The sequence below is a fragment of the Rhincodon typus genome, chromosome 2 (assembly GCF_021869965.1).
Source record: "Rhincodon typus isolate 14 chromosome 2, sRhiTyp1.1, whole genome shotgun sequence".
Taxonomy (NCBI): Eukaryota; Metazoa; Chordata; class Chondrichthyes; order Orectolobiformes; family Rhincodontidae; genus Rhincodon; species Rhincodon typus.
In genome coordinates, this window is record NC_063333.1 from 124,370,088 (window position 1) to 124,385,804 (window position 15,717).

General features: G+C 40.0%; 1 protein-coding gene across 2 annotated transcripts in view; it reads left to right on the forward strand.

Moving 5' to 3' along the window:
* The first annotated feature begins 2,369 nt into the window (after window positions 1–2,369).
* The window catches only part of LOC109924677 (oxysterol-binding protein-related protein 10), a 185,135-nt gene continuing 171,787 nt past the window's right edge, over window positions 2,370–15,717 (forward strand). The window contains exon 1 of one of the 2 annotated variants that reach the window (XM_048615375.1): window positions 2,370–3,472. In XM_048615375.1, the coding sequence (XP_048471332.1) occupies window positions 3,186–3,472 (287 nt within the window). In that variant the 5' untranslated portion in view covers window positions 2,370–3,185. The remainder of the gene's footprint in view (window positions 3,473–15,717) is intronic. The other variant, XM_020524675.2, reaches the window with a different exon arrangement.

Below are 15,717 nucleotides of genomic sequence, written 5' to 3' on the forward strand. Positions count from 1 at the left end.
GAATACACATAGATCACATGGAAAAGTTAACCTGCAGACACCGTGAACAAATGGAAGGAGAATAAGAAGAGAAACATTAAAAAAAGGAACAGAGGTAGAGTTTTCAGCCCTTTAACCTGCTCTACCATTCCTTATATCTGATCATCCAACTCATTAGCTAGTTCCCATTATTCCCTCATATCCTTTGATCCCTTTAGGTCCCAGTGCTACATTCAACTCCTTAAAATGTTTGGCCTTGACTGTTTTCTGTGCTGGTGAATTTCACAGGCTTACCACTTTCTGCTGAAAAGATTTCTCGTCACTTCAGTCCTAAAATGGCCTATCTCATGCCCTTAGACTCTGACTCCTGGTTCTGGATTCACCTGTCATTGGGAGCATCTTTCCTGCATCGTCCAAATCATACTGAGCATTTTGCATCCTCATCACAGTTTATCCTCCTACATGTCTTTGTGTCACGGTATCTTGGCCTTTGTTACCCAGGCAGATGGAGTATAAAAGTAAGCAAGTTTTGTACAATTACATAGGGTTTTGAAAAGACCACACCTGAAGCTGTGTTCACAGTTTTGATCTCCACAGAATTTAGTTATTTTAGAGGGATCTTGTGGTGCAGTGGCACTGTCCCTACCTTTGGGCAAAATGTTCCCGGTTCAAGTCGCATCTACTTCAGAGGTTCACTTCATTGAACCCTCAGTTAGAGAGAAATAGAAGAGTACCATGTAGAAGCAGGAGTAGGTCATTTTGATCTTCGAGCTTCTCTGTCATTTGACATGATCATGGCTAATAGTCTAACTCAGTACCCTGTTGCTGCTGTCTCTTCACACTCTTCAATCCCTTTAGCCCCCAAGAATTATATCTCCTTCTTGAAAATATTCTATGCTTTGACTTCAAACACTTTCTGTGGAAGAGAATTCTACAAGTTCACCCACTCTCTAGGTGAATAAATTTCTAATCTCACTTCTAAATAGCTATTACATACCCTAAACTGTGATCCCTGGTTCTGGACTCCTTGATCATCAGGAACATTCTTCCTCTGTTTACCCTGCCTAGCCCTGTTAGAATTTGATACCTTTAAATTTGCTATGAAATTCCTTCAGAATTTGATGGGACAAATGCTGAAAATCCACCTCCCATGGGTAGACTGTCTAAAGGACCACGGTCTCAGGATAAAGTTGAGCCATTTAAGACTGGGCTGAGGAGATATTTCTTAATAAAAGAGGGGTTGGATCTTTGGAATGCTCTAATCTGGAAGAGGATGGATGCTTGCGTTATGACTATGTTCAAGACAGAGTCAATACAATGTGGAGCTGGAGGAAACCAGCAGGTCAGGCAGCATCAGAGAAGCAGGAGTCAACGTTTCAGGTCAAGACCCTTCTTCAGGCATGGAAAAGGGTAGGGGGTTGGGAAATAAATAGAGGGGGGAGGGGAAGGTAGGTGGGCTGGCGATAAGTAGATGCAGGTAAGGGGTGGTGGGGATTGGTCAGTAGGAAGGGTGGGGAAGAGGGACAGGTTGCATCAGGTCAAGGAGGTAGAGATGAGAAAGAGGGTTGGACCTGGGATGAAGCTGGCAGTGGGAAGATATTGAAACAGGCGAAGTTATTTCCCAGCTCCCCTCCCTCTCCTCAGTCCTGATCCGACACGTCGACTTTCCTGCTCCTCTGATGTTGCCTGACCTGCTGTGTTCGTCCAGCTCCACACTGTATTGATTCCGACTCCAGCAATTGCAGTTCTTGCTATCTCCTATGTTCAAGACAGAGATCGTTAAGACTCTAGAGTACCACGTAAATCAAGAAAATGAGGAACATTTGATGGGGACGTTCCGCCAATATTTATTGAATATGGAAGCAAATATGATGGCCAAGTGGTTCGCTCTTGCTTTATGTTCTCAAAATGTTCTTAATTTTGATAACCAGAAATAATGCTCGAGATATAGGTTACATTCAAGCACGTCTTTATTCATTTGCAGGATGTGGGCATCATGCTAGGCTGACCATCCCCAATCTCTTGAGAAGCTGGTAGTGGGCCACTTTCTCGAACCAAAATTTACAGGGATTACCACAAATCCTCGCGTTTTGCTCCACTTATCGGAATACCGACTCGAAATTGTAAATTGAGAATATTTGGTTGGTTGGACACGACAAACGAAACCACAATTTTATGGGAGCGAACTGCTTCCTTCTGAACACGTTAAAAAAAAGTTTAACATCAGAGGAGCAGGAAAATGGACGTTTCGCGTCGAGACCTTTCTTCGGGGGAGGGGGGGGGGGGAGAAAAGTTTTACGTGTCTTTATTTATGGGGGCATCAACAGTGCCGAAGTGGTAAAGTTAGTTCACCATATGGTCTTTTAAAAAGAGGTACAGCTGGCAAAGCCAGTTTTACAGGGGATTGCGCTGCTCGTGCGTGGACGTCCACGCGCACGTTCTCCGCTTTACGCAACCGTGCGCGAGCTCCAGCCGAGGGAAGGAAAGTAAAAGCTCACCGAGACGGGAGAGGGAGTCAGTGTCTCCAGGAATTCCGGACTCCAGAACGGAATGGGAAGGGCTGCTGTGGACTGTTACGGGGGAGAGGATCACGAGGAAGCCAAGGCCATCCAGCACCCTCCGGGCACGGTGACAGGGCAGTGGAGAGCTGTACCCTTGTCAGGACTCAATATGCGTTCGTGAGAGGGAGACCCTCCTGACTGGGAAGGGAGAAAGTACCAGACGAGACGTCTCCTGGACGCGTATGCGCCACCGAGACGGGGCACCACGTCACTGGCAGCGAGAAGTCAGCAGATTTGATGAAGGAGGGACTCGTAGCGACTACCTGACAGAAAAGGGGTGGGGAGGAGGGGCAGCTGCGGGGAGGGGAGCTAGCCCGCTGGTTTAACTCACTGACAGCGGCGGCGGCGACAGCAGCAGCAGAGTATTTCTCTCGGTCGCCTTACGCCTTCGGACGGTGTGGCTCGAGCACCGGACGTTCGTAATTCGGAGCGTTCCATCGAACGCGCGCGACCCACCCCGCCCCCCCTCTTCCCCTGCCCTGTGCCGCGAGCTGGCTGCACATCCTGGCCGCCGCGGTGCGAACTCTGTCCGTCTGTCACACTTTTTATTTTCGCGTTGTTGTTGTTGTTTATAAACCCATCCCGTCCCCTTCCTTTTACTCTTTCCTCCTAAAAGAAAACGACAGCCAGCTTTTGTCGCGGTAAATGTTTAACACTGAGAAAGTGGCTCCTGGCGGCGCTGCTGCTGGTGGCGGTGGTGGGAGAAGGCTGTCTGGTTCTACGGGGGAAAGGGGATCGTTGGCGCTGAAAGCAAATACCCAGGATAGGGCAAAGACCAACTGCAGCAGCCCAACCTCAGCAGCTGCAGACGCGGATTCGGTGCGGATAGTCCGCGAGGACCAGCAGAACCACCACCGTCATCCGGAAGCTGGCAAGGTTGTGGAGGGTTTACTCAGCAAGTACACCAATCTGATCCAGGGCTGGCAGCACAGGTACGAAATTAGGGAGTATGTATATACGACTTCGTTTGGGAAATACGTTAGTAGCAAACTGCGCTTGTCGTTAATTGCATGAAATACACTCACAACTTGAGTAATTCACCCGTTATCTCTCGACATAGTGGCGAATGCGGTATAAATTGTGCTGGGAGACTGGAAGAACTGCAGATGCTGGATTGACAGTGTTCCGAAATGTTAACGTTCCTGCTTGTTGTAATATGAGCTAAAATAGATTGATCTTCACAGAGCTCGTTGGACAAATAATTGAATTCGTGCCTCAAATAGCTATGTTTAAATAATACATCAAGCCCAAGTGACCTTTTGTTTTAGATAATCATTTTGTACGTTCTCTAATGGGTACCCTGTGCTGATTAAAACCACTTTCCTGGTTGGTACAATATAATGAGACGCAAAATTGATACCTCAAATCTCCTCATCGGCTTGTACTCATGAGGCATTGTTTGAATAGAAAAATGGAAAAACTATAGTGAATTACATGGAGATGACGTACTGTGAATTTCCGAGATTGAAAGTAGTAATCTGAAATCTGTATCAATTTAACATATCAAATAGTTTAATTAGTAACCTTTCCACCTTCATTTCGTAATGTCTTCTGTGATCACTACACATTGACGTAGGTTTATTCTCTGCTTCGTACAGTGTTCCAGCAATGCTCAATATATAATGGGATTGAAACTTAATTTTAAGTTCACTGTTTTACAATGGCAGGTAACTACTTTAAGGCTGTGTTTCCAGGCTGTTGAGTACGGATCGTAAACAGTCTGAACTTTGCTTATGCTTGTCAAACAACTTTACACCAGCCAACAGTCCTTTGGTATTTCTCGGCTGACAAAAGAAAGAATAAGGTATCACATCATTCGCTGTTCTTGGAGTCTGTTTAAATAGTCATACAGCATGGAAACAAGTCCTTTGGCCCAACTTGTCCATGCTGACTAGGTTTCCTAAATTAACTAGTCCCATTTGCCTAAGTTTGGCACATATCCCTCTAAACATTTTACCTGTCCAAATGTCTTGTAAATGTTGTAATTGCATCCACCTCTACCATGTCCTCTAGCTGCTCGTTTCTTATGCACAAGCCGTTATGTGGAAAAAGTTGCCCCTCAGGTCCATCGGCATCAAAACCTTTTTAATAAGGCAGATGAAAGTTTTACCAAATGTCTTCTGGTTGTGGGAAAGCACTTCAAACTCCATTATATAAGTGTTAATTTAATTATAGGGATCTATTGTTTCAGAAGTGCCACTATTTTAGATACTCTGATTCTGTGCAATGAGAAGACTGAGGATTTTCTTGCACTATAGAGATCTCATATCAATTTTTGGTGCGAGCGAACAGTCGCTGCTTACTTTAACAATGTCCACCATTTGTAACTCTCAGAAGATCTTTTTGTTGGATTCTCTTGTCAATTTTAGACCATTAGACCATGGTCTGTCTGCAGTTTTCTGCTTTACTAGCTGCTGATTTGTCAAGTACAACTACTTGCTTTAAGAAAGCATGAAATTCACTTTAAAATAGTGGTAGTGCCATCAAGGCATGCTATTTTTGTAACATACAATGCAATTTAACTTAACTTGTTGTGCATTTGCCCTTGTTTCAGTTGAACCTTTGTATATTAAGAGTTTCTAAAACTTCTGATTTATCCTAACTTGGTGATGTTCTAATAATAAGTTCCACAACGAAATTTGTTTGCAGACTACTTCAAAGTAGCAATTTGTGAAGTGAAGTTGAGCAAACAGGAAATGAATGTGTGTAAATCTCTATAAAGCATTCTTGAAACAAAATGGATTAATGCAGTCTACTTTAACTGGAAAAACATTATTTACTTGTTGGAAGTGAGTGGCAAGTAAATAGTTACCAGCTAAAGAACCAAAATCACCCTAAATTTTATGTATGCATATACATATTAAGAAATATTTTATGTAGAATAACCTAATTTTTTAAAAGGGAAGAAGAAAAGTATTCCTTCCTTGCTGAGGGCATCCTAGAAGTAGGGATAATATTTAGATATCATAGTTCAATTTTATTGAAGGGATAACTTCATTTGCACTCTGGCAGTTTCAGAATATAAAACTATATTCTTAAAAGCAGCATTCTACTATTTAATTTTTTGAACACTTTTTTTTAAAAAGTGGAATGTTCTTCTAGTTTGTAGTGTAATTCCTTACTAGGAAATAAGGAAGCACAGTCTGAAAATCTAGTTTTTTTTTTTTTCCCTTGTTTTTTTAATTGTTAATTTCCAGATTATTTTGTTTTTCTCTTCAACCTGCAAAAGAATTGACTCTGCTTGGTGTCTGTTGTAATCAATAATCTGTTAGAAAATCCAACATTGTTTGGAGCCTGTTCTCTTGCCAAATGGTCATTTGCTAGGTAACTAGAATGTTCTATCATTTGGAAGTGTTTTAATAATTTTTGGAAATTAATGTTACTATCCAGTATGGGAATGGTTTCATCTTATGCCATTGGCTAGATTTGTTTTAGGAAAAAATCATTTTGTAAAATGATACCTCCACTGTTTTGATCATTTTCATGTTCCTACCAAATTAAGCTTTGAACTCTTGCATAAGGGAGATCTGCGAAAATCTCTTGAGTGAATTGTTCAGATTGATGTTACGCATTAATGAGATTTGCAAGTGAATGTTGAAGTAGTATTTGGCTGAGGGTGCATCACTTCCATGTTTGATGTTTGTTTGTGCACTCTTGCAACACTCCACAAAGGCAGTCTTCTAATTGTTACAGGTTTGTGATTGAGAAGGGGAATTTGTCTTGCTTTTTCATCCAGAGACCAATTACAATAGTTGAGCTTTTATATCACCTGAATTTTACCAATGGAACACATCGCTGCTACTTGGAAGTTTTCTGATTTGAGAGATAACCATGGTCTTTCAATGTTTTCTGCAAAATGAATTCTGTGTAAATTGACATATTCCCATTAATCCCATGTTCAGTGTTAGATGGCCAAAAGAAAATTCTTCAATTTGGAGATGAATAACAAGATCAAAAGCATGCACATCTACATATTAGTCTATTCAAAACTGGGGATTGTATACAAGTAACTAATTTTACACACACAACAGCAAAATGGATACCAATTTTTACCCCAGTATGTTCAGATAATTTTTGGCTAAATGTAGCCTTTGCCAAGCATCAGGATACTGCATTAGGTCCCTCACAGCCTGTGTTTGACATTTCTGTTAGAGGCATGTCTTCATTTGGCTTCTCCTCCTAACTGGTTTCGTGATGTGGAGGTGCTGGAGTTGGACTGGGGTGGAGAGTCAGAAGTCACATGACACCAGGTTATAGCCCAACAAGCTATTTGAAATCACAAGCTTTGGGAACGCGGCTGCTTTGTCAGGTGAAGTGATGTTTCTGAAAGATTTGATTTCAAATAAACCTGTTGAACTGTCATCTGGTGTCATGTGACTTCTAACTTAGTTGAAGCACGGGGTATTAGCAAGTATTAATCTACGTGCCACAGTTCCATTGTACTGCACGGTGTGCTTAATAAAAAGAATTGTTCAAATTCATTGAAAAGTTCTTAGTGAAATAATTAAACTAAAATAATGGTATTAGACAAATCCATGATAATTGAATAAACTTAAGGCAATGAATTGTGTGTCAACCACATCCACCTATGGTTTAAGAAATCGTAATGTTTTATTGTAACAATGTGACTAATCATCCATAGTACAGGATATGCACAGGATTCACTCATGATTGATTCAACCTTGGCAAGTTGCTCTATGACAAGTAAATTACACCAACTTTTTCCTACATGTAGGCACTCTAATACAATGTATCAGAAGATGGATTTTCATCCATAATTTATCAAATGACAGCTCAAAATTTCAGCTGTGCAATGAAAAGCAGTAGCTGACTGAAGCCTTAAGGCCTGATTTGGGCATTTCCCTGTGTAAGTGAAAAATGGAATACATCTTGCAGTGTGTTGGGAACAGCCACCTGTTTGTCCAGTTAGGGAAAAGTGCATCAAACAAGAAACTAAATAAACGTTCATTGAATTAGTGCAGCATTAAGATCAATAATAATAGTTTGTCATTGGGATTACTGTCTCTGGCTGTTTTAAGGTGCTAAATGGTATATGATGCTTAATTATCTCTAATCATCTGAAAATGCAAAAGGGATTTACTCTACATGCAGTACTGTAAATGTTTCTTTATTAAACCAATAGCTTTCGTTTCATAATTCTAATGGAAATCTTAAAGAATGTAAGTTAGCAAATGACTCTTATCTAATTGGCACTTTACTTGGATTCAGTAAACCATTGGTTCCCAGAATATTACACCAGGTCAGGTAGTTGGATTAGAATTGAAATGTAGAGATATCTGATCATTTATGTAGTTTCCAATTTCAAAGTGGTGTCAACAGAGCTATATCAACTATAAAGAGGCACCTCCAGGGTATTTGACTGTGAACAATGTTGTTGTTCTAATTTAATTTGCATCACTGGTTTGCCATAGAACACGCTTCAGGCACTTTTCCTTCAAATAAACCAATTTGTTACAAAGTCTAAAACAAAAATAACAATGATTCTGCAACATGGCTGAATTCAACAAAACCTTATTGAAGAAGAGGATGAAGAAGTAGGGTTAAATGCTCAGCCAAAAGTGGTAACTTAATCACTTTAAAACAAAACTTCACGTTGCGGTTTCCCCTCTTACATTAGTAGCTATATGGACAGGACAGCAATAAAATGGTTCAACTAAATTTTCATTAATTCCATTCCAAATTATTATTTAAAGTAAAGGGGTTGGGGGAGGAAATGTTGCAGGTGGTCAGGGAATCATTACAATTTATTTTCAGGACATTAATTGCTGCAGCAAAAGTAAGTGGTAAACATAGTAATCCATTGTATAGGGTTAGAATGTCCAACTTGCGATTTCTTGATTTGTTCTTTTCATGAAAATGTGTTGAGACTTGGTCACTTAGTTAATGTAAGTGATCAATTTTTAATTCCCATCTTAAAGCATTCAAAGAACAGAATTATCAATTTGATTAAAAACAATTTAAAATTCTGCAAGCTTACTTAATAATCCAGAAATCTCAGGTTAGATACTTGATACTCATTAGCCCAAACCTGAATGTTGTCCATGTCTTTTTGCATAAGCGCTGTTGGATTGACTATTACTTAGTCTAGATTTTGATTACCATCAACCTAGCCCAAAAGTGGCAGTGGCAGCAGAAGTACTCCTGTGGCAAATTCAAAACTGATGACTCGAGAACCCTGCAGAAAGATCGACTTGATCAGTGCCTCTTCACCATCTTGATGGTGATCAATGGGCAGGAACCATGGGATGGTCAAAATGCATGTCTGCCCTCAAATCCATTTTAACACTAATGGAGAATGCTATTGATTTCTTTATCTACTGGGGAATATCAAGACTGATTTGACAAAGTCCAGGAGCTAATAGATCACAAGCCCAAAGTATGATTCAAGTGGAATCACCTCTGAAATTTAAGGAAAAGAAAGCATGCCTTCAGACAAATCTTCCTTTTATGTTATGTGTGATTGTAACCAGTGGAGGGTTTCCCTGATGCCTGTTAGCTTCCGTTTTACTAGGTCTCCTTGATGCTCATGGTAGTGTCTCTCTCTTCATCTCTGGAATTTATCTATCTTGTTCATCTTAGGATGAAGGTTATAATGAGGTTTGGTGAAACAAGTGGTCTGGGCAGAACCTGAGAATAAGCATTGATCGTGTTATTGATAATGAAATGCCTCTTGGTAGCAGCGTCAGTGACACTTTGCATCGTTGCGCATGTTAGGCGGGAGAGGTTGAACCCCTCTGATAATTAAAATTGAAACACAAGCTCCTGTCTGTTGTGGCAGGAGTCGAGGTACCCCTCTAATAATTAAACCCAAAACATCCAGAGAAGCTTGCCTAATCTGCTTAAAAAGGAATGGTTAAATGAAAGAAAATGCCTGATATTCATTTTATAAGCAACAAGTAACAATTTTTATTTATTTATTTAACCTTTAAACGTGAACAAATTAACAGAACTACTAACAAATTGAACAATTCCCCCTTTTAACTACTAACTATTCCATAACTAAACAAAATTCTACTGGTATGCTGTTCCAATAAATACAATTCCCACTTACATAAACCCAGTAATAAGAAAACTAAATTAAAACTTAGACTCTCAACATCCATACAGGGTGTGTCTTCTGGAATGTTCTACTTTCTCCACTGTCTCTCCAGTCATAAATGCCTTTCTTCCGCTGATCTTTCTGTCAGAAATGTTTTCTCTGTGAATTCTTCTGTTAGGAACCTTAGCTAAGAGTGCCATGGTACCTTTATGAATAGGTGGTGCTTTCTCAGCGAGCTTAGAGATTTCTTGAGACAGATATTTACTCTTCAGACGGCAGTTTGCACGCTTGACGATTTTCAAAAACCGTTCTTATATACCCCTGATGACCTGTGACCTGTCAATTTTCTTATAACAGGATTGATATGAGTTGTCAAAACCATCAAATTTAAATTCAATTGGTTTTCATTCTCTAAGTGCTTTGTTTAAATTAATTAGCTGGTCTTCAAGCTAGTTACTAAAACGTCAAAACAAGTTTAAGGTTTCTAATCACGCAGCCAACTGTTACATGTTTCAATTTCAGAACTGTCTGTACCTCTTCAATCTCCAAACTTGGAACAGTACATCACCTCTTAAAGGGACTACACTCTCTTTCTCTTCCCCCACTATCGTTTTTACAAACAAATCCTAACTTTCTGACTTCCGATTCACAAGTACTCTACACAACTTCACAACAGTGCAAAAGACTGAGTGGCTGATTACAAAATTGCATTTGCTCTACTATTTTGTGGACAGGATGTAACTGGATAATCTTTTATACTCTGATAGATGCCAGTAATGTAGCTGTATCAAAACAGCTTGGTTAGGAGTTTGGTAAGCCCTGGAGAACAAGTCTTCAGCACCATAGCTTGTGCTGTGTCTAATGTGTTCAGCTGGTTTTTTTTTTGATATCACATGGAATGAATTGAATTTCCTCAAGATGGCTTCTTGAGGCTGAGATGGATTATCTACTTAGCACTTTGTAGCAGATGGTTGCAAATACTTTAGCCTGATTTGTGTTGGGCTCTACTTTTTATGGAGGATGGAGATGTTTGTGGAGCTTCCTCTTTCTCAAGTTATTTGTTTCATTGAGTGTCACAATTGACGATTGGGTGCAGCTTCCTTGCACCTTTAGTATGACCATATATGATATGGGGAAACCTTGCAAAAATGGAAACTTAGAAAATACTCGCGAATCCAGAGGTTTTGATCTATTGTGCACAACTTTATTGTGAAGCTGTACATTATTCTGTCTTGATAGTTGTCCTAAAGATAGTTGTAGGAAATGAGAATATCCAATTGCATTTGGATAGTTTTCAAGAGTTGGGATTGAATAATACTGTTTACTTTGTGGTTGCCTTTTCACTAAATTGAAAGCTTGATGCAGCCAGTAAAATAAGCTTTTAGAAAGTATGGGTAGAGAAAGAAAAAGGATGAAACATCAAAAATGGAGGTTGTGAGATGAGGTGGAAGGCAGATGATTGTAAATGAGCTATAAAATTATTATTAGAACTTAATGTAAAATTATGATTTGAATTTTTTGAACCGAGTCTGGAATGTTGTGAAGTCTCTCACTAACTAAATAATGTAGTGTTTAAGTTTCATTTGAACACTTTCGGAATGTGAACACTGAAATGGTAGTGGGGCAGAATTAAAATGGCATGTGACCAGAAGTTTAAGGCTTAGAGGGTGAAGCGAGGTGTTTACTAATTTTTGTTTTGCTTCTCCAATTTAAAGGAGACTGAATTGTCAGCAGTGAATTTAGTATATTAAATAAAATTAAATTTTAAAGAAGTATTTGAGCTTCTGGCTGTAGGAAGGAGATGAATGAGCAGGTGTTGCATCTCCAGTATTAGGGGTAATTACTGTGGGAAGGAAAGCATCTTTTTCAGTGACAAAGAAATGGATCAGAGTATTGTGGAACAGCATGCATAACGGATGGAGGTGCAAGTGGATTTGCCCTGAAATCTCCAAATTGCTTAGGAAAATCCAGTCATGGGAGTGACTCATAAGATAAAAGGCTGCTCCGTGTATTTAATATATAGCTATTCTTTGACGAAGTAAATGTATGATGGGTAAAGGGGAACTAGTGGATATATTGTACTTAAATTTCCAGAAGGCCTTGGTGAGGTGCCACATCATAGGTTATTGTCGAAAATAAAATCCATCAGTATAGGATCATATAATCCTTGGCAACAGGCCATTTGGTCCAACAAGTCCACACCAATCCTCCAAAGAGCATCCCACCCAGACCAACCCCCACCTCATGCCCGTAACCCTGTATTTGCCATGTATTAACACACCTACAAATCCCACAACACTATGGATAAATTTTAGCATGGCCAATCCACTCAACTTGCACATCTTTGCACTGTGGGAGTAAACTGCAGTACCCAGTGGATGCAGGGAGAATGTGCAAACTCTGCACAGACAGTCGCCCGAGGCTAGAATCGAACCTGGGTCCCTGGTGTTGTGAAGTAGCAGTGCTAACCACTGAGCCGCTCTGTATATTGGCATAACTAGAAGATTAGTGAGCTAATAGGAAATGGCAGGCATAAATAGGTCATTTTCTGGTTGCGAAGATAAAGTGAGTGGTATGCTGTAGGGATTGGCTTCAACTTCTTAAAATTTGTATTGTTTTGATGAAGAGATGAAAGGTATGGTTGCTAAATTTGGTGATTGGTAGGAAAGTAGGTTGAGAGATGAGGCTGCAAAGAATGGGTAAAGATCTGACATGCATTATATTGTGTGCAAATCTGAAGTTGCTATTTAAATGCTGATAAATTTCAGAGTTCTGAGATGCAGGGGAAATCACGAAAGATAAGCATGCATGTACAACAAGTAATCAGGAAAGCTAATAAAATGTTGCTTTTTATTGCAAAGGGGAATTGAATACACAAGAAGGGTGGTAAAGACAGAATGTGCGAACTGAGCAAATCTGGTAGCATTTGTGGGGAGAGAAACATAGTCAATATTGAGTGCAATATGACTTCTGAGCCCCAAAAATAGGGAGATTATTCTTCAGTTATACAGGGTATTGGTAAAAATACATTTTGTTTTCTCTGTACAATATGGTTCGCCTTTTGAGGAATGCTGTAAATATGTTAGAGGCAGTTTAGAGAAGGCTTACCAAACTAATACCTTGAATGGGTGAGTTTTTTTCTGCTGAAAGGCTGGGCAGGATAGGCTTATCGGTTGGAGATGAGCAGAATATGAAGCAACATGATTGCTCAAGATCATGTATTTCAGACTTGGAGATGAAGGATTCTCAGGGCCGTCGCTTTGGGCCCAGTTGAGTGGATCAGAAGAACCCTGTTGATCCATTTTATGCAAAAATGAACTTAAGACTTCATCGTCTGGAGCAGATGGCTTGCAGACAGAAGCTACAAGAATCAATTGATCAATGCCATTAGTGAATTTGTGACAAGGGCATGGATGTGACTTCTTGGAGCTGTCCAAGTGGATAATGCAGCTGGTGAAAATTTCAATGCAGCCCAAAAAGAGCTTTTGAAGAATAACTGTCAATATCATAACTTTTAAAAGATGAAAAGAAAAATTATTCCATTGTTGCTGAACAATAATACCTGCAAACAGTAAGTGCAGTGCAGTTATCAGCATTGGTGTGGTAGCTAGGGCCAGAAAGCAACTGTATAAGCTGAGCAGCAAGTGTACGCTGCTGCACCTGCCACAAAGTTGTTCTGTGTTCCAGGATCTTTGCATAGCAAGCAGTATAAAAGGATGTTTGCCTTCATAGCTGAGTCAGCCTAGTTTTGGAAGCGTGACCCAAATTTACTATGCAATATTAAAATAAAACAAAACTCCTGGTTTTATTTCAGATCCAGCATCCAAACTGCTTGTGAAACTCAGCAGGTCTGGCAGTATCTGTGGAGAAAAAGGAGAGTTAACCTTTTCTGGAGAAGGGTCATTGGTCACGAAACATTATCATTGCTTTCTCTCCACAGATGTTGCCAGACCTGATGAGTTCCTTTAGGAATTTCAGTTTTTGTTACTATATAATGCTGGTTGTATGTGTACCATACTGGCAGCAACAGCAGGGTGTGCGCAAGTGCAGGCACATACAGAAGCTGATTGGCCAGCCAAACCAGGGTGAAATTTCAGCATGGAAAATGTTCAGTTGTAACACTAGGCTTTCCACATCAACTTCATCCACCTAATCATTTGTGCATCTGGCACCTTTATAAGTTTATGCTACTATCATTTCAAATGCCTGAAGAAAAGTGACAAGCTTAGGCTTATAGCCAGTGTTGAAACGGAAGTGAGCGCAAACGTCTTGCTAGTCAGAACCTTGTAGAACATGTATCTGACTCATTTGGAAGCCAATGAGTTGCAATCTGTGACAGCCAAATTAACTGTAATTGGTCATCCATTAGTTTTATAAGTGCATGTACATTGAAATGGAGCTATATCAATCCTGTGTGGAAACCTCAAGTATTCTACCTACTGGGCAGCAGTGCACCAGCAGTAGCAGGGTTAATATGTATGGAATTCAACATTAGTATGTTGGTGATTTTATGAATGGTCACAATCACAGAAGAAGTGAAGAATAACCATGAGTTAGTCCACAACCTACCCAGAGAGCTACAACACCAGATGAAGATGCAGTTTTGTCATTTGGCTCTCCTAGAAAGTGAGGTGTACACTTACAGGAGAAACTTGAGATTTAATTGGATGGCATGGACAGCAACGGTATTATTCAGCTGCACACACTTTGAAAATTAGAGGAATTAAATACCAAATTTACAGCAGCTAAGTTCTTTGCTCATTGGATATCAATCATACATACTGGTTGATTTGTCAGAGGAATGTTGAGAAATTGTGACCTTTCCTCCATCATTTGGAAGATGTTGCTTGCACTCTTTGATTTATCCATCCATCAAGATCCCTTTAAGCAGCACATGGATAGACTTACAGGAAAAAAAACAAGATATTCTCAGATGTGTATACACTGGTGATATTTGGATGGGCAAAGCAAAATCTACACTCACTAATGGCAGTTTGTTGTGAACAGCTTGCTGTAACAGCAAGACATGCCACATTATAGTTTGAGGCAAACAAACGTTAGAATTTAGGAAATCGTGTTGAACCACTCAAACTCTTAAGATATATGGCACATGCCAACTCCCTAGGATAAAGAGGACCGGCAAAGCTGCCTCACATTTCTTGACTTCTCGCACCATATATACGACCTCTTTTGCTAAGAGCATATAAGGAAGGGCATTTCATTTTGGACAGGGGGGCTGTCAAAATGTACTTGATGTTGTCAGAGACATGTTCTACAGTGCAGGTAATCAGGAAGGCAAATAGAATATTGACCCTTATTTCAAGGAGTTTGGGAGTAGGGAGGTCTTATTGGGAAGGTTCACTAGGATGATCCTTGGTATGGAGGGATTATCTTGGCAAAGGCTGCAAAAGTTGGGACTCTCCTCATTGGAGGTTAAAAGAATGAGGGGTGATTTCATTGAAACATGTAAGATTCTTAGGGGCTTGACAAGGTAAATGCTGGGAGGATGGTTCCCCATATGGAACAGTGTGGAACCAGAGGGAATCATTTCAGAATGAAGGGGTTCCAATTTAAACTCCTGAGGACAAATTTCTTCTGAGGGTTATGTCTTTGGAACTCATTACCATGGAAAGCTGTGGAGGCGGAGTCCTTTTGTATATTTAAGGCTGAGATAAATTCTCGAATGGTAGGAGATTCAAAGGTCACAGGGAAAAGGCAGTAGATGCGAGGAATGTTCAGCCACAATTCTGTTGAATGGCAGAGCAGGCTTGAGGGGCTGATCAGCTTACTCGTGTTACAATTTCTTATGGCCTTGTGGTTTGATACTAAAACTTTAGGAAAGAGACCGTCGTGGAGCCTAGCCCTTCTGAAAATGTTAGGAGTATGCATCATTCAAAATGACAGAATAATAATGACAAAATAACTTGGTTGTCTAAGTTTGCAGGCATATTCAATTACTCAGACGTAGTGTGTGGCATTTGTTTTGGTAATCAGTTTCATAAGATTCCACATTTTAATATGATTAATTGTAGAAACTCACCACAAACCATTAGAAATGATTTGGCACAAGCTGAGTGTACCACCATGACCAGACCAATTTCTTGTAAGAATACAAGA